A 25,215-nucleotide genomic window follows, 5' to 3' on the forward strand; every position below is an offset into this window, starting at 1 on the left:
GTGTACCGTCTCCGCAATAAAACCTTTATTTTGAAGGAGGAAGCGGATGTTTGTCTTCCCCCTCCTTGCTGGCTTGACCCGCTTGTACCTCCGGAGTTTCGCAAACACGCAATATTGACTCGCCGTTATCTGCGGAGGGGATCTGACTTCGGTGAGTGGGCTTGGACAGCAGTTTTGGTCAAATTAGTTGATCACGTGTAAACTTGAAAAAAACATATCTTATTGGTAGAGTTTGCGCCTGCGCTCTGAACCTGCGTTTTTTCCCCAGCTTCAACTATGTTGCTTTGGTTGGAATTCAGCAGCTGCTGCAAAGAGAGCCCAGGCGCAGGCAAAGTGTGCCGTCAGAGCGACTCACGCCGTCAACACAAACCGACAATCTGAGCTTAAAATCGGATAACCTGTAATAATTTCCCTGTGCCCGTCGTTTGATGCTGAACACGCTTTGTCCCATGGGTTTTTGGATGATCCCCCACAGCCAGGTCCACGTCTTGAGATGATCTATTTTTGTGATGGCGAAGGGTCTGTTTCCACGGGCCTGGGTGAAAAAGTCTTTCTACTTTCAGGTAAGATTGCTACCCAGGATCTGTTGTGTGAAGCGGATTGCAGTTTAAAATGAGGTGATGCTGTGGGATTGTTTGAGCTCGCCGTGGTGCCACATCACACTGACAGCTGGCAGTAAACGGGTACCTCCTCTTGGTGCTCGGTGTGGACATCAAAATACCTGATGAATGCAAAATGCAAAATACCTGATGAATGCGGGCCTGCTCTAGAAACAATAGGATCGTTTCCCTGGCACTGCTTTGTTTTTGACTGTAAAGATGCCAGGGCTTCCACTCAGTCTTTTCCTTGCCTTCAGCAGTGCCAGGGCAGCAGTAATTCCTTTGGGCTGGGTAATAAGGGTTGAACCTTCTGATTTGAGGAGCAGCTGCCAGCAACTTCTCTCAATACAGTAAGGAGCTTATGCAAGAGGAAGAGAGTACAGGGCTGCATTTGCTCTTAAAAAGGGTAGAATGCTGTTGCATTACAATATGCACAACCGTCAGTTTAATGCAGTCTACTGAAAGCTGAAACATGTTGAGCTCAAAGTGTGAAACATGTTGGCAAGCTCAGCTCATTTCATCTGGCTATAACCAGTAACCAATTACAGTAAACAAGTGTCTCCTGTAGGCCCGTGGTTTAATTCAATGAGATCAGTTGCTACTAAGCAACATGTCATCCTGTACCTGGCGTTGTTTTTTTGAGGCCTGAGAGGACATCGATCCTAGAAGAAAAAAAGGATTTTGCATGTGTTTTCACTGTATATTGTGCATGCAGTGTGCACATTTTGCACAACAATTAGGCAAATGTGTTCTGTTTGTGGTCTACTCAAATCAGTTTCTCCCCATGTCCATGTATCTCAAACAAAAGGTCAGTGAAAAATGCAAACGGGCTCACCAATTTTAAGAAAAAGCCTCTCTAAGAACTTTCTAGGAAACCTGTATGCTCATAAAGCCACCACGGCAAAATGTGTTCCTTATTGTCTTCCAGGTAGCAAGCTTACAGGGCAGGTTTCAGCAAAGCCATCAGAGTTTACTGCAGAGCCGACATATATATGTCTCCTGGACCAAACTGTGCTGTCAGAAATCAAATAGCTCAGATGTCAAAGCCTGCTACATTTAAAAACCAGTTTAGTAAGACTTCACTAAGCACGTAAAGACACGTTTTCAATCAGGGATTATTAGCCACCTTCAGTGCGTCACGCGGGATTAGAGGCAAAAACTGAAAAGGAGAGCCAGCTGAGACGCTCTGTGGATTTCAGGTGGGATGAAATGACAGTGGCCATCACCGCAAATCCCTCTACATGATATGGGCCTTTTGTTTGGGTAACTGAGACCATCTGTTGACAGACAGTGACCCTAAAGCTTGCACTATGGATTTTGTGCTTTGTCACTTAGCTCAATCGAGCATAGGTCATTCCGCTCTCAGCACTTAGTCATTTTATTTGACTTATCTTGTTTTGTTTATTTTATTGATTTATACCTTGAGGCTGCTATACAACTGCAAAACATGTGGCGTCTCTGTCCCTGTCTTTGTGATTAGTAATATAGTAATAAACATCTTTTTGACTCTTTTTAACCCTCATACGTGGCATCAGTTAGGTTTATGCATTGTTTTCCTAGTTAAGACATTTAGTACATATCAGGTGTCATTGCAGAGGATACACTGTAAGGGACCAAAGGGTTTGATGAAAGATTAAGCTCTGTCCTGCTCAGCTTTCACACACCCCACAGACAGTTCACAGGCACGCATGACTCAAAGTCACTTGCTTGTCATGACCATGGAGGGCTGGGCTGTATCCAACCTTTAATTTCCATGTGTGCACATAGGAAATGTTAATTCCCTTTGCAGAGAGCCTTTACACATGCCAAGGCATTCAGATGTGATAGCAATGTTCACTCTTTATCCTTATTGCCATCTCTTTCGTGGAGGCCAACTGTCTATTTAGTCATCTCTTCAGGGCGCACAGTGTTTAAAAGCAAAGCGGTCGTGCAGAGGAGACATCTGTCCTGCTCTGTTAAAAAGCAGCTGCTAAAGCTCAAATAAACTCCTGTTGTTGTCAGTAACAGATTGATGAAATGCACCAAATAGAGAGACAGGTAATTTGTTATTTTCCCGTACCCTAACCTTCTTGTAGAAGTATTTTGTGAGATGCCTCAAATCTCAAAAGAATACAAATTAAGAGTAATTTGACCCTCTTTCTGTGTGTCAGTGCGGATCAGACGCTTTAATGTCTCCCACAGAGTGTATAAACCCATAACAGAGTTCTTCTGCTCTGTTTACACACTACAGTAATCATAGCACATGAAAGATAAAAAGGCTTTTGACTTGGTGCCTGCCACACTGCCAGGGTATTTTGCTGGGATTTGGAAACAGTGCTAAAGCTGAATGAGAGGCACGGCAAGCTGCCAAAACACACACGGCATAACCAGTTCCTACCATGCAATCAAAGAGAGAAGCAAAATTACTTTATCCTCCCAAGTGCAGTTACAGTCCTCGGAGGGAAGACTAACTGCAGTTTTGTTTGGGTAAAAGTCGAGGAGTGTGGCCGACGGAGGCAGTCTGACCTAAATTCTTTTCACTGCTCCACTCTGCCTTCCAACAGTCCTCTTTGCTTTATCTTTTTGCTTGCTTTTATTTAATTATTCTCTTAGTCTGTGTGCTGCCGAGAGGATCATTTCATTAACTGACTTCAGCTGTTGCTCCAGAGCAACATCAAGACCTCACAGAAGTGTCCTGTAACTTCTAATCGTAAAGTTTTCACAATTCTAGTTCGAGACTCTTTGACAAAGCCGCAGACTTTTCTGCCATAGAAGAGATGGTGAAATGTGTAGCTGTGTTGTGTGGATTGCCAGGATAGTTGGCTTAGCAACCTTTGGCCACAGTGACCAAAGAACAAATTAACGAATTATTGACACAAAAACTTCACGTTACCCCTCACAGGGACTTTTGCGATCCTCTGACTTCAGCACCACAAAATCAGTATTTACCCGCTGTAAGGAGTATATTGGCATACTAAACTAGGATTTCAAACAAGGTAAAAGTTATAGCTGCAAATCATTGCCATGTTATCGTTTTTATTGTTGCTAGAGTTACACTTTAACTTAAAGCACCACTCTTTATAAGTGTAGCCTCGCAGAGACGCAGCTATAACACTGCTATAGGTTGGTAATGAAGCAAATAGTTACTTTCTGTATGCACAGCTGGACTGTATGACTAACTTGGCATTTAACTTGATCTTTCTTCCTGTTTTCAACAACTGCAGCTGTTTTTGTTTCTGATTTGGTTAATTTCAGTTCAGTTTTTTATTCCATTAGAGGTGAAAATCACCAGATACCACATGATACAATATCATCACCATGCTTCACACAATACAATATTATTATTATATTTATCTAGTTTTGTAAACTGTGCCCTCAAAGTTGAACTTTGTCGGTGTCTGTTTTATCACAATAAGATTGGCAAGCATACCAATACTCACTAAAACCAGCCATAATTATTGTGAGATAGTCTATGGTAAATGGTAAAATGGTAAATGGCCTGTATTTGTATAGTGCTTTACTAGTCCCTAAGGAAGTCCCAAAGCGCTTTACACAACCAGTCATCCACCCATTCACACACTGGTGATGACAAGCTACATTGTAGCTACAGGGACGCACTGACAGAGGCGAGGCTGCCAGACACTGGCGCCACCGGGCCCTCTGACCACCACCAGTAGGCAACGGGTGAAGTGTCTTGCCCAAGGACAGCGACTGAGACTGTCCGAGCCGGGGCTCGAACCGGCAACCTTCCGATTACAAGGCGAACTCCCAACTCTTGAGCCACGATCGCCCACGTCTATGATTGAAAGGGACCAAGTAGGCAATTAAGTGCCTAATAATACATCAATTAACTGTGATAAATCCTTTAAAATCATGTATCTGTTGAAGTCTGCATAGACTCAAATTCATTTTTAAAAGAAATTCACATTACATTTGCATTCAGCAGCCTTCCTGTTCTATAGAAATATAACCGGCCCACAAGCAGCCAGCTGATTCAAGTCCTCTCAAATTGTGTTTACTGACAAAGACTCATTCAGACTGATGGCAGCATGTTGCCAATCTGTCTGCATTTAAAAGTGGTTGTGAATGTGCAACACCCACGAGCTCTGAGCAACCATATCATCACCACAAGTTCCAATCGGTCACAGAATGTGAAAAATGTTTTTTTATGGATCTAAAGAAGTTGTTATATTTTTAGTCCTTGACCGAGCCATTAGCTAGCTCTGAATTAGGAGGTAGCTTTGTGAAGCTAAGTGTGTCCAATGTTGGACTTTCACTTGAGCTGAGTTAATGTACGTTTGTTTGGCTAATCTCAGGATGGTCGTGCATGAGATGAGCCTTCTTCTTTGGAGTACTCCCTGAGTATTTTAATTTATTTAGTAAAATATTGATATCTGGTGTCCATGTATCGGTACAATACTGGCACCATTTTTCCCTCCCACCCTTACTATCCATCTATGAGTTCTTGGCCTCTTATCTAGATCCAGGTCACGGAAGCAACAGTCTAAGCAAAGATACCCAAACTTCCTTCTCCCCATCCACATCCTCTAGCTCTTCTGATTATTCGTGATGAAAATGTATTTGTCGCTGTAAATGTTCATTAACAGGTGAAGGAAAATGACACAAATAGTCAGTTACTGACTTTTCTAATATCAGGTTGTTTTAAAATACGCTGTTTGTAGATTTTTTTTTGTAGTTTTCTTCAGAAGTTTCACTCTGCCTGATTTTTATCACGATGGCAAATAACTGCATTAACTTTCACCGTGTCACAGAAATAACAGGACGTCTGCTCAAAGGGGCATTGTAAGACATGTGATGTGTGCATCCTGTGACTCAAGCAGTAAGCTGTTACCAGCCACAACTAAAATGGTATGTCGCGCTGTAAGAATGGGACTCCCAACTCTAAAAAACATTTTCTGGCTTAATGAGCTATTGTTGCACCTAGCAATAAACCACACAACCAGTACCTTGTTATTGGACAAGGTACTGGTTGGTACTTGTGAGAGTCCCCGACTCTCACTATAATAACCTTTTATGTGATCAAAGCTGTGTGATTAGATCAAATCCATGGTTGTCTAACATGTTAATCCAGGTAATCCCAATACAAAGAAATGCAGGTTCATAACAAAATGAACTGCCGGGACCTAGGTACTGTAGAGTTTCCAGATCTGGATCCATCAGCGCAGTTTTGTTTCAACTCTCCACTCACAGGCTCGGATCTCCTTTGTGCGGGTGAACTACCTGTTCCTGACATGGCTGACTGTGCTGGTGGGGAGCTGGGTGTTCTATGTGCAATACTCCGCCTACACAGAGCTGTGCAGAGGACACGAGTGCAAGAATGCCATTGTGAGTGACTGCAGTAGTTTAGAAGAGACCATGGTTTGAAAATTGCAAGAACTCGTCTCAGAAATCTTTGTGGCTATTAAGAAAATGTCACCCGCGTTACAATAATAATTGTGTTCCTCTTTTTTGTTAAAGTGTGATAAATACAGGAGGGGGATCATCGATGGGTCTGCTTGCAGTAGTCTGTGCGACAAGGAAACACTGTACATGGGCAGGTGTCTGTCAACACTGCCAAACAACCAGGTAGGCGACCACTGTACTTTCCATTTAGATTACTGTGTGTAAAATCTCACTGGTAGATGTCAATAGATGACTTCTGTTTTCTTAACACACCCAGTTGAAATTAACAAACCTAGCTGGTTGCTGTAGGACAAATAGGGTTAGTCAGCCAAGACAAACAAATACGTCAAATTTAGACTCTACTCCATAACTGCTGCCATGGGCCGGCATGTTTCTTCCACTATTTCTGTATATAAACATTTTTCTAAACACTGTTAGAAAACCAACACATAATAATGAATTATTAATAAAAAATTAATTAAAAAATGTGCAGTATTTTTATGTTTTTACCCTCAATGTCACCTCAAAAACTCAGGACGTTCATTTGTAATGAGTGTAGGCTGTCGGCCCCCTGTTTACCACAGCAAGCAGTCAATAGGCTAGCGGCCCACCTGTATTTACTTTGGAGGAGGCTATAAAACGTTGTGACAAGAGTCCAATACAGTCGATACAGTGGAGTTCACTTTTGACCGATGACAGTGATACTGAGTCAACTTGTTGAGGCTATCCTGGACTTTTTGTCAATAAGCACAGATTTCATTGCCACTGTTAGCCTCTGTCAGCTTCTATTAGCCTCTGTTAGCTCAGCTGGTAACTATTTTTCTTGCAGGGTATTTTTTACATTTTTTTTCTTTTGTGGAACATTTCTCTACAGCCATTTTTATACATTTAAAGAATTTGCAATTGTAGCTATTTTTTAGATTTATTAGCTCTGTAGAATCTTCTTGATGCATGCTCAATCATCCAGGTATGTAGATCTCCAAAAGTTGATTCTGTTCATCTGGATGTAGCGTTTTCAGTGGGAGAAACGTTTCATCACTCATCCAAGTGACTTCTTCAGTCTCAGCTGACTGCAGGTTTCCCCAATCTTATAAACAGTGCATTTGCATAATGACTGAAACTAGCACCACTGAAGGAACAATGGGCTGGGAGGTCAGTTCCTTCATCATAATTATGCAAATTTTCATGACCATTGATCAACAACCGCTGATCAATGGCCATGAGTACCATTCACAGAGAGTTGGGGAATGGCTGCAATCACAGCACTGTAATATGGCGAAGGATGTACCCTTACCCTTATGTGAAAAGGGAAAGACCATCTCTGAATCAAGGAGGGGGCCTAAGGACCTTTCGCCATCATACAAAGATAAGATTGGGGAAACCTGCAGTCAGCTGAGACTGAAGAAGTCACTCGGATGAGTGACGAAACGTTTCTCCCACTGAAAACGCTACATCCAGATGAACAGAATCAACTTTTGGAGACCTCTGTAGAGTATTAAAGAATTTCTTTATTCTGAGAGTGATACATGAAAAGTTTATTCTTATATGAGTTCTCATTAGCAAAGGATAAAGGTGAGTGATCGGTCAATTATCCCATTCTGCTTTTCATTAGGTATACACAGGAAGCTGGGGAGACCACGATGGGATCATCCACTGTAAGCTGGGGGAGGTTGTGCACTATGAGCTGGGTGAAGAACCAGAGCCACGGAGGGAAACCCCAGTGTTTGACAAGCCTACGAGAGGCACCTCAGTGGAGAAGTTTAAAGAGATGGTCTTTAATCACCTCAAGGTAAAAGAGGTCAAGTCATAAAAGTTGTGATGAAACTAAATCTGTGATTTAGCCTGAAACAGCTTCTCTCATTCTCTATCCACCAGTCCAAGCTTGGAGAACACGCGAACCTTGCTAGCCTCGTCAGCCAAATCCTCTCTGTCGCCGATGGCAACAGGGATGGACGGGTGTCACTGCCAGAAGCCCGTTCTACTTGGGCCCTCCTGCAAATGGATGAGGTATCATAAGTTCATAATAATATAATTAACAGTGGAGAACAGTTTTCTGAGGCTTGATGTTAAGGCACTTTCGTGCTCTGTTCTCTGAGGTGCTGCTGGGTCTGCTGCTCCAGGACAGAGGACACACTCCTCGTCTCATCGGCTACTGCGGGGATCTCTACATGACGGAGCGTGTTCCCTATGGACCCCTGTACGGTTTATCTCTGCCTTGGCCTCTGGTTTCTTGGGTTCCTAGTGGTTTGCAGCGCTCCATGGACCAGTGGTTCACCCCCTCCTGGCCTCGCAAAGCTAAGATCTCCATGGGCCTGCTGGAGCTCGTGGAGGACATCTTTCACGGCACCTACGGGAGCTTTCTGATCTGCGACCTCGCTGCGGCACACTTTGGTTACACTGACCGCCATGAGCTCCGTCTCACTAACACCCAAGCAGTGGTTTCCGAGGAGGAGTTCAGGCGCACCATGCGAGCACTGAAGTGCGAAACAGATGCCGACTGCATTTACGGGGCAGACTGCCACACATCCTGCGATTTGTCAGAGAGGCGATGCAGGGAGGAGCCATTCAGGCCAAACTTGGCGAAGGCTTGCGAAGCGCTGAAGGACTACCTCCTGCGGGGGGCGCCGTCAGAGATGAGAGAGGAGCTCGAGAGGCAGCTGTACGCCTGCATGGCTCTCAAAGGTAATGCTGGACAGATGAACATGGAGCACTCACTTATCCTCAACAACCTGAAAGCCCTGCTGTGGAAACAGATCTCGCACACCAAGGACTCATGACAAGGAGGGGAAGTCCCTCTGAAGGAGGAAATGGGTATAAAATAGGCTGTGATGTAAGAGTAGCAAACTTACTAAAGTCATTGTTAACTAACACTTAGGAACGGTCACACATATGGATGAAGCTGGAGGCCGGAAAAATTTATTTTAAATGATTAAATGACTGCATGTTACCGTCAGTCACGCTCATAGAAACACACATTGTGTATTGTATTGTTCACTACAGTGGAATGTCATGATAGCACTGCTGAAAAAAAAAATACTTGTAGTTTTTACTGAAAGTCTCAAAAGCCGAGAGACTGAATTGCTGTTTTTGCCACAAAAAATCATGCTGATGAGTGCGCACTACGCTGGTAAAATAATGATTGTGAAATCAATGAACATCAATACCACAATTTCATATTAAAACCTAGAACTTGAGGGAGTTTAGGATAAGGGTGGACTTTTAACAAAGGACTTAAACCGACCTAAAAACCCAAACTGTGCTGTAGTGTCTAAACAAGAGTTTTCACATATTTCTACTCATTCGGTGGACGATCAGCACTTCTAGAAACATAACTAAATCTACACAGAAGCAAAAATAAATCATAGTTCTTATGTGCGTTATCATGAAAGAATGTGTCACCAAGTGCAACAGTGCATGCGTTTCATACAATTGTCAAAAAGTCGGGACTATACACTGGATGTCCTTCCTGACGCAATCCTACAGGGATTTGTGTCGATCTTTCACTCGTTAGCCAAATGTGCAAAGCATTATACTGTGGAGCTACTAATTGCAGTAGAGGAGACCAGCGCAGATGCTGTAATTTTATATACCAGATGTTTTAAATGGGTGACAGGTCTTGAATCCATGCAGGTTAGTTCTATGTAGCCCGCTGTTTAAATGCACATAGAATGGAGTTTGGCGTCATCTGAGATAAGCAAGGCCTTTGTAGGGAAAACCTGGGAATAATGTTCAGCATTAATGGTGCCTTCACAGATGTGCAGGTTACCCATGCCATTTGGATTTATACCCACATACTATCATAAATGCTGATTTTACTTCTTTTTTTTTAATAGTATACTGATAAGTAGTACTGTACGATTCAGTACTACGTCAGTAAGCTGTTGAACAGAGATTTCTCTAGATTCCCTCCAACCTTTAATGTTTGTCCTAAAGAAGCTAGTTTTGGATTGATGTGGATTTTGGTCCTCCAAACACAATCTAAAGGTTTAGCGATACATTCCAAGTCTTTACTTAGTGCTGGATTTTTAAAAATGTCACTCATCTGCATGATAGACTGAGACAGTATCCTGTATGGCCGATGTGAAGGTATCCACAGAAGTCTGGCTGTCTTATCAATGTGCATCTCCCAACTCTTACCCTTGTGAAGTCACTGCTGCATCACTGACCCACCCAAAAAACTATTAATGTATTTCATTTGTGAATGTTTGCCGTTTGTATTTTCCATTGAAAAAAAGAGCATTTGTGGTAACGTACGGCATTATTTATGGATTTTCACATCACAGTGCCATAGAGTTCATGCTGGTCCTTTTTATGAATGTTTACAGTTTGTGCAGAATATAAAATCTTGAGCTCATGTGTCATGCTGTGCAAAAGGTTTTCCATGACTCGTCACATGTTACTGAAATGAACTTACTACACCTAGATGTGTTAAGCCACTACAACGCAGATCAGACTGCTGCTGAGTTTAGTAACTTTAAAAAAAAATGTTTACTTAGAAATGAAGAAAAAAACAACAACAGCATGATTTTGCACAATTAAAATGCATACCACTGCACTGTTTCCTTTTGAGTATTTCAGTCCTGTCAGTTAACAGACACCAGTGTGGTTCAAACATAATAACAGATGAGTAGTTATGAGTCTAACTTAAGAGAAAGGAGCGACTCATAATACTCGTGACACAGGACAGAGACGGCGTGAGTTTCAAATAAATTTATTTGTCTGCAATGTGAGCTGCATTTTCTCTGCAGAGGCCCTAACCGTCTCCTTCTTCTTGCTCTTGCGCTCGTAAGAAGCTGGCCTTTTTCTGGGCGACGCGGTCCTTCCTCTGTGCCAGAGATAACTTGGCGCGATTCCACCTGCCCGGAAAGAGACGACGACAAAAAACAACTCCATTAACATTCACCACACGAGAGAAAAAGTAACTACTTTGGCCTCGATTTGGCATGAAATAAGAGCAGTTATTGTTCCACGATGGTGACTATCAACTCACCTCTTCTTCTTGACGTCTTTTTTGGGTTTCTTTTGGTGTACGGGGTTCGCTCTGATGGCGGCATGTGCTTTTTTGTACATTTCTTCGACCTGAAAACAAAACAGGAATTTAATTTATGACAAAGCTGTTCATTGTGTACCTAATATATTGTCGTTTCTCTTGAAAAATAACAGGAAACATCAGATGACATTATCACTGGAAGGGGGGGCAGCACATGATATAGTCTACATGTAGAGAAGCCCATACTGGATCTTTGTGAGATCATCACTGCTATGAGTTCAAGTTTCCTGTTTGCATTTGATGCATTCAAATTAGATACTTGACATGCAAGCAATATTTAAATTACGTTTATGTAAACATCACCAAATGATCAAATCGCAGAGGAAATATTCATCTACATGATACATAACAGGTCAAACTTTTCTTTATTTTTATATAGTGCCAAAAAAACAATTGCGGTCAAGCTTTTTCTGCATCACCGAGTTGAACACCACTTCGAGTACTGGAAACAGGAAACCAAATCTTAAATGCATCTGAGAGTGTCACCTCAGCGTTACATGATTTAAGCAGACATGAAACTAGCTGACAGAATCTGTTCAGGCCGTGTTCGTAAAAATCACGCAGCAAGGGTTATGTTACCGTGTCTGGAGTGACTCCGTTCTTGATGAAGCGCGAGAACTGTTTCTTGTAGGCGTCCTCGTCCTCCTCCATCAAGTAGGACATGTAGTCGGCCACGTTCATGCCCATGATGTGTTTCCGATGCACCTCTGCATTGAACTCTTTACTCTCTGTGTCGTAGCCGGGGAAACGTTTCAGACTAAAAAACAGAAAGTGTGAAGAAACTGAGTTAGGCTATTAAAAGACGCCTCTGAAGAATCAAGTTTAAAAAAAACTAAACAAAAACCAGACAAAACAAAAACACAAGGTTCAAGGTAGTTCTGTTCTTTGTTGTTCCACAACAAAGAACAGAACTACTTTGTGTGTTACAGCTGCTTTTTGTAATCAACCTCTGCAAAGTTGAACTGTCGCCATCAGGGGGCAGCGTTTTACCAGTGAGTGCTGAGATGGTTGCTGCTGCTCCAACTTTGCCTTCTCACAGGCAGCGACCGCAAGGCCTGATGTAGACTTGTGCCAGTGATCTTTTAGCCATTTCCCACTATTACCTACTGGGCTTGACTCAGTTTTCGCTCTTTTCCCATTACAAAACCACCTCAAGTTTGATTTTGACTTCTGTGGGAAATTTACACCCCAACTTGCCTAGTAACCAGAAATCCCTTTTCTCCCTACATGGGAGCTTTCCATGCCGTGCATCTCCCCCGACATGTAGTTACATTTCTCAGGTGGTGCATGTCGTGTTACGCCCCAATTAAGGTTATAAATGGGGTTCTGGCTATGGTGCAAGTTACAAAGTAGATGTGACGCAGAAGTATAAATCATGTGTGTTGGGTTGTCAGAGCAGCACGTCCAAAAGTCTGTGACCTCATTTGTATGCGACACAACAACAACAGAGGATGTTGTGGTGATGGTACGTACACCTGATGCTCGGTATATGGCATTTTGTCAGTCTAATGACTACAGTGGGGGTTTTTGTGCGGCCATTTTCCTCATTGCCGGGTTTCAACAATAGTGGCTTTGATTTTAAGATAAGATAACCTTTATTAGTCCCACATGTGGGGAAATTTGTTTTGTCACAGCAGGAAGTGGACAGTGCAAAAGTTATGAAGCAAAAATTAGAATACAATAAGAATAAATACAGTACACAACTGTACAGAATAGAATAAAATACTATATACAGTAGAATAAAATAGAATAAAATTTTTCGTGAGGGAGTAACTCTCATGACTCATGGTGTGACACTACTGACTAGCCAATCAGTGGCATGCAATCTGTTTGCGTCACTTTTTCGGATCGCCTCAGATCACTTGAAACCCCGCCCAAGCAGGTACTAAGAAGTACCCAGAACCTGGAACTACCACCTAATGGGAAATCCTAAAAACGGTCCCATCCTGCTTCTCTCAGCCCCGTCTTGAAAAGGACAGTAAACATCAGCTAATGCAAATGAAGGACCAACTACATTTTGCTCAGCGTGCTTTTTTATCATCATCGAGAAGCAGAGATGCACCAGCAAACTAAACGGACAAAATTTAGCTGGACGGAGACCAGCGAATAACCACGTAAACTCTAACTGGAAATATGTGACTGTAAAAATGTCTCAAAGAAAAACATGCACACATTTCTGTTCCTGCGCATGTTTACTGCAGGAGTGAAGCTGCAAAAAAAAGTCCACCCGAGTGCGACTCTGACATCATACTGACCTGTGAGGAATGGCAAGTCCACCATCCACCGCCCCCTTTAATGCTCCAAACACCTTGTTCCCTGTAGTGGTTCTGGCCAGACCTGCGTCCAGATAACACGTGAAGGCACCTGGTTGTCCATCCACGCTCTCTACGTTGAACTCATCTCCCGTCACCTCCACCTGGCCCTCGTACACCTGGTCCATGCCGAACTTTTGCAGTAGCTAGGGAGGAGGAGGATGAAGGCGTATGAGAGGATGTGCAAAAACATAAATCTGCTCCAATGTATGGCAACATATGTGTGTGTGTGCGCACGCTTACCCTGCGAGCCAGCAGCAGCCCGGTGCAGTAAGCAGCAGCATAGTTTGTAAGGCCCACTGTGATACCATACTTGGCCAGCTCATGAGAGTAAGCAGCACAAACGATCTGGTCTCCCTCAATCTTCGCATAGGCAATCTGGACAGGCAGACAGAGCAAGATGAGACAGCTGCTTAAAAACAGCTACCTCTCAAGTTTGAGTCTTTCTGGCACTGACCTGGCAGCAGATGTCCCTGTTGGAGAACCTGACAATCATCCGGTACTTGGGGGTGTTGTACTTGTTCTTGTCCTGCACAACCAAGCGTTTGCGGGCAAAATAGTCGGTTTTCCCCTCTGTCAAATAATAAGTAACAGCATGTGGTTTAATGGCGTATGCTCAACAGAAAGGGGATCTGAGCCTGTGTGCAATTCATGTTGACTTTTACCTCTCCTCCTCCTGAATTTGACTTCGTAGCGCTTGAAGTAGGCCTTGTTCTTCACCACTTTGACGAAACCCTGAGAAGAGACGAAGAAGCAACATGTCAGCAGAAGCAGAAAGTACCATAAGTATCAAGCCTCCAGTTGTCACTATGGGCACAAAAGCTGTTTAACCGCTCGGAGTAAGTCTCCACGAGGAGGTCAGCTGAGGTTTCAGCAGCCATGAATCGCCACGCTGGAGCCGAGCGGCTCACCCGGCCGGAACAGCCCGACAAGCCGCAAATATCCAGCTCCATCTGACCCTCAAACCGCTTTAGACACTCATCTAACAACAAACACACCTCCACAAACTCAAACCGTCTCCACCCGGTGTATATGAGCATTATCCACTCACCATTTTGGGGTATTTTTTCTTCTTCTTTCCCCTCCTGCACTAACTAGCGGACTCCGTGACACGGAAGTCTGATGTCGCTATCTTTGGGGGGTTTTTCCAAGGAGTGTCGCGGGTTGGCAGCGCCCCCTGCTGCACCGGAGACAAACAGCACAGGCCAACAGAGGGCAGCAGCTACACGGAGAGCACAGGTCTGTGGAGGGCCACAAATACATCACATAGATCATTAAATAACTGTTTCGTTGTGTCATTAATGAATTAAAATGGCAAATATATTATTTTTTATTAAATGTTTTTAATTAAATACATTAATATTTAATTAATCACTTTTGTAATTAATAATCCACTTAGAATAAGGAGGGTGAGTAGCTTGGTCATTCCAGAGGGATCAGAGGGAGTAGAAGTGCTTTTCCCCCCACATTAAAATGAGTCAGTTAAGTTGAGTCAGGCATCTGACCAGGATGCCCCCTGCATGCCTCTTAGGTGAGGCATTCCGGACATGTCCTACTGTGGGCAGACTTAGGACTTGTCTGGCTTGGGAAGGTCTCAGCATCCTCCCTGGATAAGCTGGAAGGAGGTGGCTAGGGTGAGAGAAGTCTAGCTTTCTCTGTTGAGGTGCTGTCCCCACAAACTGAACCCAGATAGGTGGTAGAAGATGAATGGATAATAACTTCATTTTGATTGCATTTTTAAAAAGCATAGTTACAAAGTGCTTCCCAATTTGAATAAAAGCAACACATTTAAGTTAAATATACCTGAGAAAAATCTTTCATTAGATCTATAAGAGATTATTACATTTGAAACCAACGCCGTAGAAAGCAGGATGACATTTGCATTGTGTCAGGATTTTAAATTTACACAGAGAAAAGAAGAAAATAGGAAAAGCTTTGAGGTGACATGTGCAGGGCCACAGCAGCCCTGCGCATGTGCTGTCCACAGACACTCTGTGACACCAAGCGTCTGATGTGATAGCACATTTTTGGTGACACATCCTCCACGATGGTGAAATCAAGACACGCAATACAATGTTGATGCATCGAGCTGGAAACGAGTCTGCTGGGAGGGTGGACTCTCAGTCCCCAGAGAGGTCACAATGTCTGAAAGCTGAATCAGAATCTAAGGTAGATGAGCTGGCAGCCCAGTGTGCACATGCAGTTTGTGTGGCCTCATTTAACCTCTCTGGCATCAGTGTTCAGGCCTCACAGTCTGCTTTTTAGGCTTCTCTGACTTCAGTTTTCACTGCTGTGGGCGTTCAGTCCTTCACTTGTAGTATATTGTAAGAGAAATCTTTCAGTTTTCCTTGCCAGTCGTGGAGCTATTGTCCAGAAATAAGCACTTCTGTACCTGGAAGGTCTGTGGGCTGTTACTGGAACTTGTAAATTTTCCTTATAAAAATTACAGAAGTAAAGAGATGCCAGAATAATGTTGCTTCTCTGCTTTTTTCCTTTCTTGTATTATCACCGCTCCAGGTGCTGCTTTGACCCTCACTGCCCTAACTTTACATTTCCTTTCCCAAAACAAGTACAATACATTCAAAAGCTCCTCCTGACTATATGGAGCCACTAGTGGGATTTTCTTCACCTCAACAGCTGTTTCCAGGGTCAGCATTGAACTCTCAGTCTCAGTGAAGGCAAACATGGCTGATAAATGCTCAAAGAGCTCAGAAAAATGGAAATTTGAACATTTTTATCTATCACAACGAGGGCAAAGTTCCGTCCAGCGGAAAACTCTAAATGGAATTTGTGACCAAAATGGTTTTTCTCTTTTTTCATTTGCGTATTTCCATCTTTGTTTCCGGTGAATAAAAAGCTCTTTCTTTCTTTATGAGAAGGAATGTGGCTAATGAAGTCAACTTAACGTCATGTTGTAAAACAAACGTCAAATAAAAGTGATCAAGAGCTTAAAGAATGCTACAATGCTGAGAAAATCCCACTTGCTGTGAGGCAAGTTAGGTAATACCCTCAATATTTATAATAGTGTCATTATTGACGTGTAAATGCAAAACAGCAGCTATTATTTCATATTCACTCCAAGATCTCTATTTATAATTCAGTCACATTGTAAAAGTGAGGTGGAGTATCAGTGACGCCATATGATGAGCGAGCAGACAGTCATGAGCTGTTACTGAGGGGGACGTGAGCAGCCAGAGCAGGAAAAGCTTCCATCCCACCATGTGAAACCACCTATTTCCAAAGAGCAAAGCAGCGCCCCGCCTATGGTGTTACTCTGCTGTGATTAATCTGATGTCATCCGCAGAGTTCATGGACGTGGAACGCATTCGGACACGGCAAGAAACGCAGATAAGAGTCAGAATATCAGGAGCAACGCAGAGAAAATCAGCACCTGACACCAGTTGCAAAACTCATTGCGCATCAAAGCAAAGCGAAGCAGCCTCCCTTCTTTGCGTGTGTGGAAAGAAATTGATTTTAGGCTGGAGCAGGAAAGTTATCAACGTCAGCTGAGACCATTTGATTAATCAGAGCATTTTTCCTACAAGCTTTAAAATATTAACTTTATGGTTCCTTCTTCTTGTGGCCACAGTATGAGTATGTTTTAAATACCCAAATTATTTTACTTATTTATTTATTTGGTTTGTTGTGAGTTCATTTCCCATGAAGGTATGTTCAAAACGTTCTTGTTTGTTTGTTTTTTACATCAATTATTATTATTATTATTATTATTATTATTATTATTATTATTATTATTATTATTATTATTATTATTATTATTATTATTATTATTATTATTATTATTCATCCATTCTCTTCCTGTTGTCCTTATCAGGGTTAGCAATTAACCTAACCCCACTAACTGCATGTCTTTGGACATGAGAAACCACGCAGAAATCCCAGATGGTGCAGTCGAAATCATGACCTTCTTGCTGTGAGGCAACAATGCACCACTGTGCTTTTTATTATTATTATTATTATTATTATTTGACATTAAGGACCTCTTCAGAGGGTGTGCTGGGTGCAGAAGGCAGCATTGATGGGGAGACAGAGGAGGGTTTGCCTTTGCATCCACGACCTTTGCTCTGAGATAGCGGAGCAAAGGCTGTGCTTTTACGTCATTTGTGTACCTGATGGCTGCAGGTGCAGTAAAACTAGAAAAGCTTATTTTTCGTCTTCTTGCTCCTCCTCCTGTCAAGGGTTGCCACAGCAGATCGTCTGTCTCCATCTCACCCTATCTCTAGCATTTTCCTCTGTCACACCAACCTTCTCCATGTCTCCTTTGTTACATCCATGTATCTTTTCTATGGTCTCCACCTGCCTGGCAGCTCCATATTCAACAACTTTTGTCCAGTGCATCCAGTATCCCTCCTCTGTGCATGTCTAACTGTGTTGTTATTCATGATATCTATTTTTTTTATTTATTTTTTTGCCTGATAAACTGTCAAACCCCAATGATTTTGAGTTTACTACAAAGCGCACACACATGCACATTTGAGAAGTTGCATTTAGTGAATTTTTGCTTTAAAATGACTTAAACATGCCTTTTAGGGGCGATCGTGGCTCAAGAGTTGGGTGTTCGTCTTGTAATTGGAAGGTTGCCGGTTCGAGCCCCGGCTCGGACAGTCTCAGTCGCTGTGTCCTTGGGCAAGACACTTCACCTACCGCCTACTGGTGTTGGCCAGAGGGGCTGATGGCACGATGTGCCAGCCTCGCCTCTGTCAGTCTGCCCCAGGGCAGCTGTGGCTACAACTGTAGCTTGCCTCCACTAGTGAGTGAATGAATAGCGGTATTGTAAAGCGCTTTGAGGGGTCCCAAAAAGTGCTATATAAATGCAATCCATTATTATTATTTTATATGAGCTCCAGAGTCATTAATAGCTTCCAGGTATTATAGGAGCCCAACAAAATTTCCTCCTTCCTCCAACAAGGGCAGGAAGGCAATCCTGCTCTTGCACATCTATGAATTTCAGTTCATCATTGATGCAATAGGAGTTGATCTCTTGTGTTTGGTTTATTGTTTCAGTATCTTGGCAGAGCATCTTGTAAATTTGTGCAGAAGAGTACTCTGTAAACAAAGCTTTTTTTTTCAATCTCAAAGATACATCGGGGCTGGTGTGAGCAGCAAAGCAATCAGAGATAACTTTCACAGACTGCACAGTTTGTCAAAACGGGCGTATGCTCTAAGGCTTTCACACCTCTACAACTCACTGAGTCACGATGAACAATGAGATATTCACAAACACTCATGAAGAAAAACAATCACATAGAAAAATGCCTTCATAGGGTCGCATGCTTCACCTTCTTGTGGCAGTGACTGATCAGACTTTTCCTTTTCCTTGGAAGCACAGAGCACTTGTTTCTTGGTGTCGCGCTGCTCAGCTGACCTGTCTCTACGGTCGTCAAGTTTATCCATCAAAATGTAGCAATTCTCAGTGTGCACAGATGCCCGTGGACTTGCAAAACGTTGCAGTTGTGATTCGATTTTCTAAGAGTTAAGTAAAGTGCAATGTGCTCGTAAGTGAATTTTGTCACCTGTGCCACAACACTTGTTAAAAGGCCCCCACAAAGGCACCCACAAACTGACTGTTTGCTTGATCTTCCTTTATATTCAGCTCAGACATGCAAGAAACACATTTGGGCAGGAAAAAAAAAGAACAAGCAAAGAAGTGTAGAGAAAATAATCCATTTTACATGCCAGCGCTGATTCAATGTGGGTAAAATCTTTATTTTATGTGGGTAGTTGTTAGTTATACGCGGCTTTTCTTTTATCAGCGCAGTATTAGACTGCAGTGTCTTCTGTGGTACCAAACACATAGTCAACAGACTGCTTTTGTGTCGAGGGGGAAGAAAAAAATCCTGTTAATTCTTTAGCTCTATGAACAGCTACTTTGAAAAGGGGAAGCAGTGATCTTCTGCTTTTCTGCTCGAGTGAAATAGATAATATCCCTCACTGTCACTCTCGGTGCAGATGTCTCAGTGTTAGATAAGAAAAGTCACAGTCACTCTTGTGGACAGCTTGCTCATGGCCGCTCAAGCTCTGTTTCTGCAGAACTGATTTCGCAATTAAGACAAGCACTTGTCCAGTCATGCCTCAGCAGTAGTAGTGGTCAGCAGTTACTAAAGGTTCACACATGGGCTGAGGGTGTGGTGGGCGGAACAAATGGTAACGCTTGCAGTGCATTTATCCTCTCTCAGAAGATGCTCCATGAACTGGTTTTCCAAGTGTGGAATGTTTAGGATTTCACTTTACTTTTTGAGGGCTTCTGCACTGAAGTAATATCAACAGGAAACCATTCATTACATGTAAATCATGCTTTCATCCCCAAAAGCCAGGACATAGATTTAAGACAAGACTTTTGTGGTTGCAGTGGACTAGAAATGACTTGCAGAAAGTCACACATCAACAAATGTGTTCGCAGGCACACCACAGATAAGAAGACTGCACTTTGTTGAAACGCAGCACACTCTTTCCTGCTCGTTTTCTCACTGCTGATTGCATGTATTTTCATTTGCATACAGACACAGTTTAATGTCTCCCTTCCCGTCTAAAGCCCATGAAGAAGAACGGGTGGAGTGAAATCTGCAGCGTGCACACACATCATTAACCCTGTGATGTTCTTGCCCGTGCATTTTGAGATTTTTCAGGGTGAGACTGAGAGATTTTACATTGCAAGGAAAGCTCTTTGCCCAGGATGACACGCTGAAGCAAACAGGCAAATAATGCAAGGACGCACAAATGCTAAGCAAAGCCAAATCAGTTCTGCTGAAACTAAATTGAGCCTGCTAGCTTTAACACAAGGAAGAGCAGAGATGGTGCAGAGATGAAGTTTTTGTGAGAAAAACGCCACCTTTGGTCTCCTTCTACCCGGCTGTGACCAGTGTTTTACAACCTGTGAAAAAAGAAGGAAAAAAAACAGTCATACTGGTGTTTTCTCTGTGAAAATGCATCAGTGTGATAAACCATAAGTTCAAACAACTTAATACTTGCAGCATGCAAAGAAAACACCTCCTAACATCACTTTTTACAGTCTTTACCCTTGAGTTAAAACACATGAGCTTCCTGCATAAATTCTGTATAAAATTACTTCTTTGCTTTGAATCCTGCCGTTTGGAAGCTGTGACCTGAACTGTAGGGTCATTAAGACTCAACCGTGCCTGTTGAACTCTGACCTTTCGAATGGTTGCCTCACCTCCACAGACATGCAAACAGATACAATGACCAGGAAACACCCAGCAGCTTTCTTCACGTCCAGACACCAATGTCCTCACTGAGTTTCTCGGTATCTCGGGGTTGGGGTGAGGCGTGTGGAGGGGGAGAGAAATTTACAACCAGAAACAGTTAAAACAAGGGGAGCTGCTGAATCCAAAGTGATGAATGAGGGAGGTGATTTGTGGGGTGTTTACTGCACAACTTGGAGGATTTGCTGAGCAGTTTCTTTTCACTGTTTTTGCAGGCTTCCGAGGCTTTTGTGTCCTTGGGATTTGGCACCACTGCAGATCCCGGGGTGCCCTCTGTGATCCTCTAGTGTCATATCAGAATATTAACCCAATAAGTAAAACTTTGACAGAGACGAATCGGTTGGAGCAGCTCGAACGCCGCTCGCAGCTGCAGACTTGATTGAGAGTGTGCAAGTAAAGGCAACACATTTCTTGATCGCCTGTGTAAAAGAAGAACTGTCTCGTGTTCAGCTGCATCCAGTAAATCATACATTGTTTTAGTACTCTGTCCCTATCTGGTAGCTGCAGGTGGACCCAGCTGAGAGCTTGATGAGATTTGGCTGGTAATTCCCAGTGGGGTGGGTGGTGGGGGTGGTGGTTTGGGGGGGGGGAACAGTTGAACCCAAAACAAGGACTACAATCTTATTGTCTAACTGAAGGAAAAAGAATGAAGGAGTTTAAAAGAAAGCCGGTGGGGGTTGGCGTGGGGTGGGGAGGTTAAATGGTGGTTAGAGCTATGGAGCCAAAGGAACCTGTGAGGGGATGAGATAGCGTGATGTGGTTTTCATTGAGATGCCACAAGAGTCCGGAGGTACAGAGGTGAACGCTCCGTGCTGAACACATGGGACTGAAGAGGGACATAAACCAAGGAAAGTCAGTTTAACCACAACAGGTTATTATGCCATGAATCCACTGCAGAGTGGGGCAGTTAGTAAAATCAGCCTCATGTGGTTATGTTCTGCAAAAGGAGAGAGCACTGCTTGAAATGATTCTGTTTTCTGGTCCGACAACAAAACCAAAGAAAAGAGGACTGAATGACTTTTCTAAGAACAAAACTTTTTTTTTTCCTCATTCAGTTTCATTTTGACTTAATGTGAGACTGCAGCTTTTTGATGAATCTCCAGGAAACAAACACGCAATCAATGGGAAAGTAAACAGTCTGGTATGCCCACAGTGCATTAAAAATAAAGGGGGGGGGGGGGGCGGTATGGTACTGTGCATTAGTTTGTAGCATGGACTGTATACCAAAGATGGACTTAGCCACCCCCCTGGTTTCCAAAATCCCATTAGCTGTCACCATCCTAATGTTCCAAGACAATCTAATTGTGAAAATGTGACAGTCATATGGTAATGCATACCCTGTTTAATCCTCCTTTTGACACCAATAAGGTCAAACATGATGAAACTCAACGTCATATTGCAAACTTTAAATTAGCGACTGAAACTATCAGCTCATCATGAAAGTGTTCACTGAGGTCACAGAGCGAGGGCACCAAAGAGCCACTTTCCAGAAGACTCATAATGAACTACATGGTGTTTTTTTTTGTTTTTGCAAACTCACACTTGTCATTATAGGGGGAAAGCAGGTGTAAGGCACTCCTGAATTTGTTTTGTTTCACCAGCTACAAAGATTTTGTTCTATATATATAATCTGTGGACTCATACTCCCAAGCCTGGATTCTAGCATTCTGGGAATCACCACTTTGATTTTCTGGAGCTAGAAGTCTCCATATTTGGACAAGAGAGTGGAATGTTAGCTAATGCTAGCTAGCTCAGCTATAACCATGCCTCCTGCAGATATCTGCTAATTAGTGATAAGTAACGTACAAATAACATACTAGAAATTCACTCAGAAACACTTGACGACAGACTTGTTGGATAGGCTGCAAGCACATTAAGCAGAGATCAAACGGTATTATTTGGCACATACTTGCAGTGAAAATGCTCCAAAAGGCATCGGCACCACAAATATTGTCAAGGTCCACTTCAGACAATCAAAAGCAGACAGCTGAAAGCTCCTTTAGATTTTTTCTGAATATGATAGAGCAACATTTTCTTATTTTGTCCCTTGGTTGGGGAAAGACTTTTAGAAAACACAAAAGATAAATATTTTTGTCTATCAGGGAAAGTTCAGAGCTTCTATCACAAATTCTGTACCTGAAGACTGCAGCTTCCAAATCTAAGCTGGACTGATGTTGCTCATTTGCTCATTATTCCTCTGTTCGTTTCATCTTTACAGCGTATTTTTGTAACCTTGTAATAGTTTCCCTTCTTGGCCAGGTCTCCCTTGAAAAATATATATTTTTTAATCTTAAGGGCCTTTTAAAAAGAGGATATCTTCACAGCAAACTTCTAGTCTTGATTCATTTTTGGAGCCTTAAGCGGCATTCAGGAACTGCCGTTTTTAGTACTTCTTGGTGGTTTCAGTTGTCAGCCCTTCATGCTGATGGCTGGGTACAGATGAAAAATGTGAGCTTCAGCTACCAAGTAAGGCCAACGTTTAAACAGTTAAGCTAGTTAGACCAAAAGACTTGATGGCTTTCTTTAAAATCTTTGAAGAACCCATGGTTGTTATCGATAGTGGCCAGGTTTGACTGGAGTTATACAGGCCTGACTTCACCTGACGTGCAAGAGGCAAAATCAAGACATGCGACAAGTCACAGTGCATGCTGCACCTCTTCTTGTCAACATTCACATGCATGTGGTGCGAAAGCTGTAGCCTCAAGTATATTTAAAACCACGAGGAGTCCCCCCACACCCTCTGTCTTTCCTCGCTATAGAGCCAAAAAGGGGGTTCGAGGTTCAGCTTGAGAAAATAACCTCATGGCTCAGCAGCACAAGTCTTTATTTAACCCCGTGGGACTGTGACTCGCAGGTAGACAAGGCTGATGAGTGGCGAATGAAGCAAAGAAGCAAAGCAAAAAAAAAAAAAAAAAGTTAAAAAAAGAGACCCTCCTCCTCCACCCCCTCTCTGTGATCGCTGCGATTGAGCTTCTATTTCAATCACATACTTGCTGTAAGAGTTAAAAGAGCAAGAATCAAGGCCTGTCTGTGTTGGGGGGAGGGAGGGGGAGACACACGAGAGGAGCCTGTGGCAGCCCTGATAGCGTCTTCTCACTCTGCATGGTTTCCTGTTCTGAGTCAGTGTGTAACCCTGAGTTTGACTGTTGTCACTTGTCTGCCCCTCTGCGTGTGTGTCTCTCTCTCACTTCTCACAACTTTAAGAATAATCAGAGCGGCTGATATTCAAACAGGGCGATTTAAATGTGCGATTGAGCCGGGGGGTTTTTTTATTTTATTTTTATTTTTTTTTATCTCTGCTAGGTGTAATTAAGCAACCATGAAGCAGAAACAAATGGTGAGTTTGAGGCTAGGGCTTTTGTTGATTTTATAGCTGAAGTATTTTTCTTTTGTTTTTCTTTGTCTTTTCTTTCATTCTTTTTTTCAGTGAGTGCAATAATGAAAGTAAAGGTTGGTAACTTATCAGGAAAAAATAACGGCAATCACAGATATGAAACCGATGTAAATTTGTTTTTAATATCACAGAGAAATGGACAGAAATCTGGCTCGGAGTGCGGGCTGTGAGTGACAGTCGCGAGAAGGAAATCTAAAAAGGCAGCGGGATTTATTTTTGTGCGACGCAAATGCAGAACGATTTTGGCACTGGGGGACTCTTTTATCAAAAGATGAATCAGTGTTTTTGTTTGACCGTCATGCTTGACTGACATTAAAATTAATTTTTGAGGGAGGGGACGAGATCAGGAGGGACAAGGAGCTCGCGCACGCGTGTGTGTGTGCACGCGTGAATGCGTTGAGACAGTATGAGAAGTGACTCTCTGACAGTCAGACCCAGTGCGGATAGAGATCTGGAGAGTGTGTGCTCTCGAAGCCGGGACATTAGTGCCTGCGGTGTCAGTGCCGTGTGAGTATGGGACATGTGCGCTCGGCTTCGTGCCTCGGCTATCTGAGTTTTGCTTGCAGGTCTCTAACTTGCTGCAGCTGCATCAAACAAAGTCTGTTCCCACAAACGGATAAAATCGATACCGCTTTGCTTTAGTATGACCTTGAACCCAAATCTTCGCAATGATTTGCATTTTGAGCCTGACAGATTTCTGCTTAAAGGGGGGAAAATTCGCTTTTGTGATTTTATTATTATCATCAGTATTTACACATTTTTATCCTCTCCAGCTGGCACTTGCATGTGACTCTTCTTGTACTTTTGTTCAGTGGACTGCTTAATTGGGTCTGTCTATTAGCCTGGAGGAGGTTTTAATAATGTAAAACAATAAGGCTGAAGTCAGTGCGGGTAAGCTGAAGCAGAGCGACTGTAAAGGGATACTTCGGCTCCCCACCAACAGGCTGTTGCGCATAGCGGCCGTGCGCCGTCTCATTAACGAGATCACTTTACAACCAGTCAAACAAATAGGTCATTATCCATCACTGCCTGCTCTGCCTGTATTCACCAGCCTCAAACACGCAGCTCTCATGTCTCACTTTATCCAAATTATATATAATCAACTGATTTTAATTTATTTACTTATGATAATTTCAGTTAGTTTATGCTTTGAATATACAAACCTCAACTTCTCAGGACACAAATCAAATTTTTGCTCCAAATGTATTTTAATGCCTTTACAATATTGCAAATGAAAAAA

The 25,215-nt window shown here is 42.8% G+C and overlaps 2 protein-coding genes across 2 annotated transcripts; one reads left to right on the top strand and one right to left on the bottom strand.

Annotated features, from left to right (window-relative positions):
* Positions 1-4: 4 nt before the first annotated feature.
* On the top strand, positions 5-10,541 carry dipk1aa (divergent protein kinase domain 1Aa). The gene is made up of 7 exons (XM_006786789.3): positions 5-151; positions 269-563; positions 5,790-5,924; positions 6,057-6,164; positions 7,594-7,770; positions 7,857-7,988; positions 8,078-10,541. The coding sequence occupies exons 2-7, from the start codon at positions 510-512 to the stop codon at positions 8,756-8,758; spliced, it is 1,287 nt and encodes a 428-aa protein (XP_006786852.1). The 5' UTR covers positions 5-151; positions 269-509; the 3' UTR covers positions 8,759-10,541.
* A 135-nt stretch (positions 10,542-10,676) lies between these two features.
* On the bottom strand, positions 10,677-14,495 carry rpl5a (ribosomal protein L5a). Its single transcript, XM_006786790.3, has 8 exons — positions 14,395-14,495; positions 14,009-14,078; positions 13,801-13,916; positions 13,587-13,721; positions 13,287-13,489; positions 11,611-11,788; positions 10,972-11,060; positions 10,677-10,837 (listed from the first exon to the last, which is right to left on the bottom strand). Exons 1-8 carry the CDS (start codon positions 14,395-14,397, stop codon positions 10,735-10,737), a joined length of 897 nt encoding a protein of 298 aa, XP_006786853.1. The 5' UTR covers positions 14,398-14,495; the 3' UTR covers positions 10,677-10,734.
* Between the last annotated feature and the right edge of the window lie 10,720 nt (positions 14,496-25,215).

The sequence above is a fragment of the Neolamprologus brichardi genome, chromosome 18 (genome assembly GCF_056152115.1).
Source record: "Neolamprologus brichardi isolate AB-2024 chromosome 18, ASM5615211v1, whole genome shotgun sequence".
Lineage (NCBI taxonomy): Eukaryota > Metazoa > Chordata > Actinopteri > Cichliformes > Cichlidae > Neolamprologus > Neolamprologus brichardi.

What these genes read in the sequence shown, in the direction of transcription:
- dipk1aa (XM_006786789.3), top strand. Translation starts at nt 510, where the DNA reads ATGGCGAAGGGTCTGTTTCCACGGGCCTGGGTGAAAAAGTCTTTCTAC. An exon ending in TGGTCTTTAATCACCTCAAG is followed by an intron (nt 7,771 to 7,856) that starts GTAAAAGAGGTC and finishes TCTATCCACCAG; the next exon opens with TCCAAGCTTGGAGAACACGC. An exon ending in CCCTCCTGCAAATGGATGAG is followed by an intron (nt 7,989 to 8,077) that starts GTATCATAAGTT and finishes CTGTTCTCTGAG; the next exon opens with GTGCTGCTGGGTCTGCTGCT.
- rpl5a (XM_006786790.3), bottom strand. An exon ending in ACAGGGACATCTGCTGCCAG is followed by an intron (nt 13,722 to 13,800) that starts GTCAGTGCCAGA and finishes CTGCCTGTCCAG; the next exon opens with ATTGCCTATGCGAAGATTGA. An exon ending in GGCTGCTGCTGGCTCGCAGG is followed by an intron (nt 13,490 to 13,586) that starts GTAAGCGTGCGC and finishes CCTCCTCCCTAG; the next exon opens with CTACTGCAAAAGTTCGGCAT.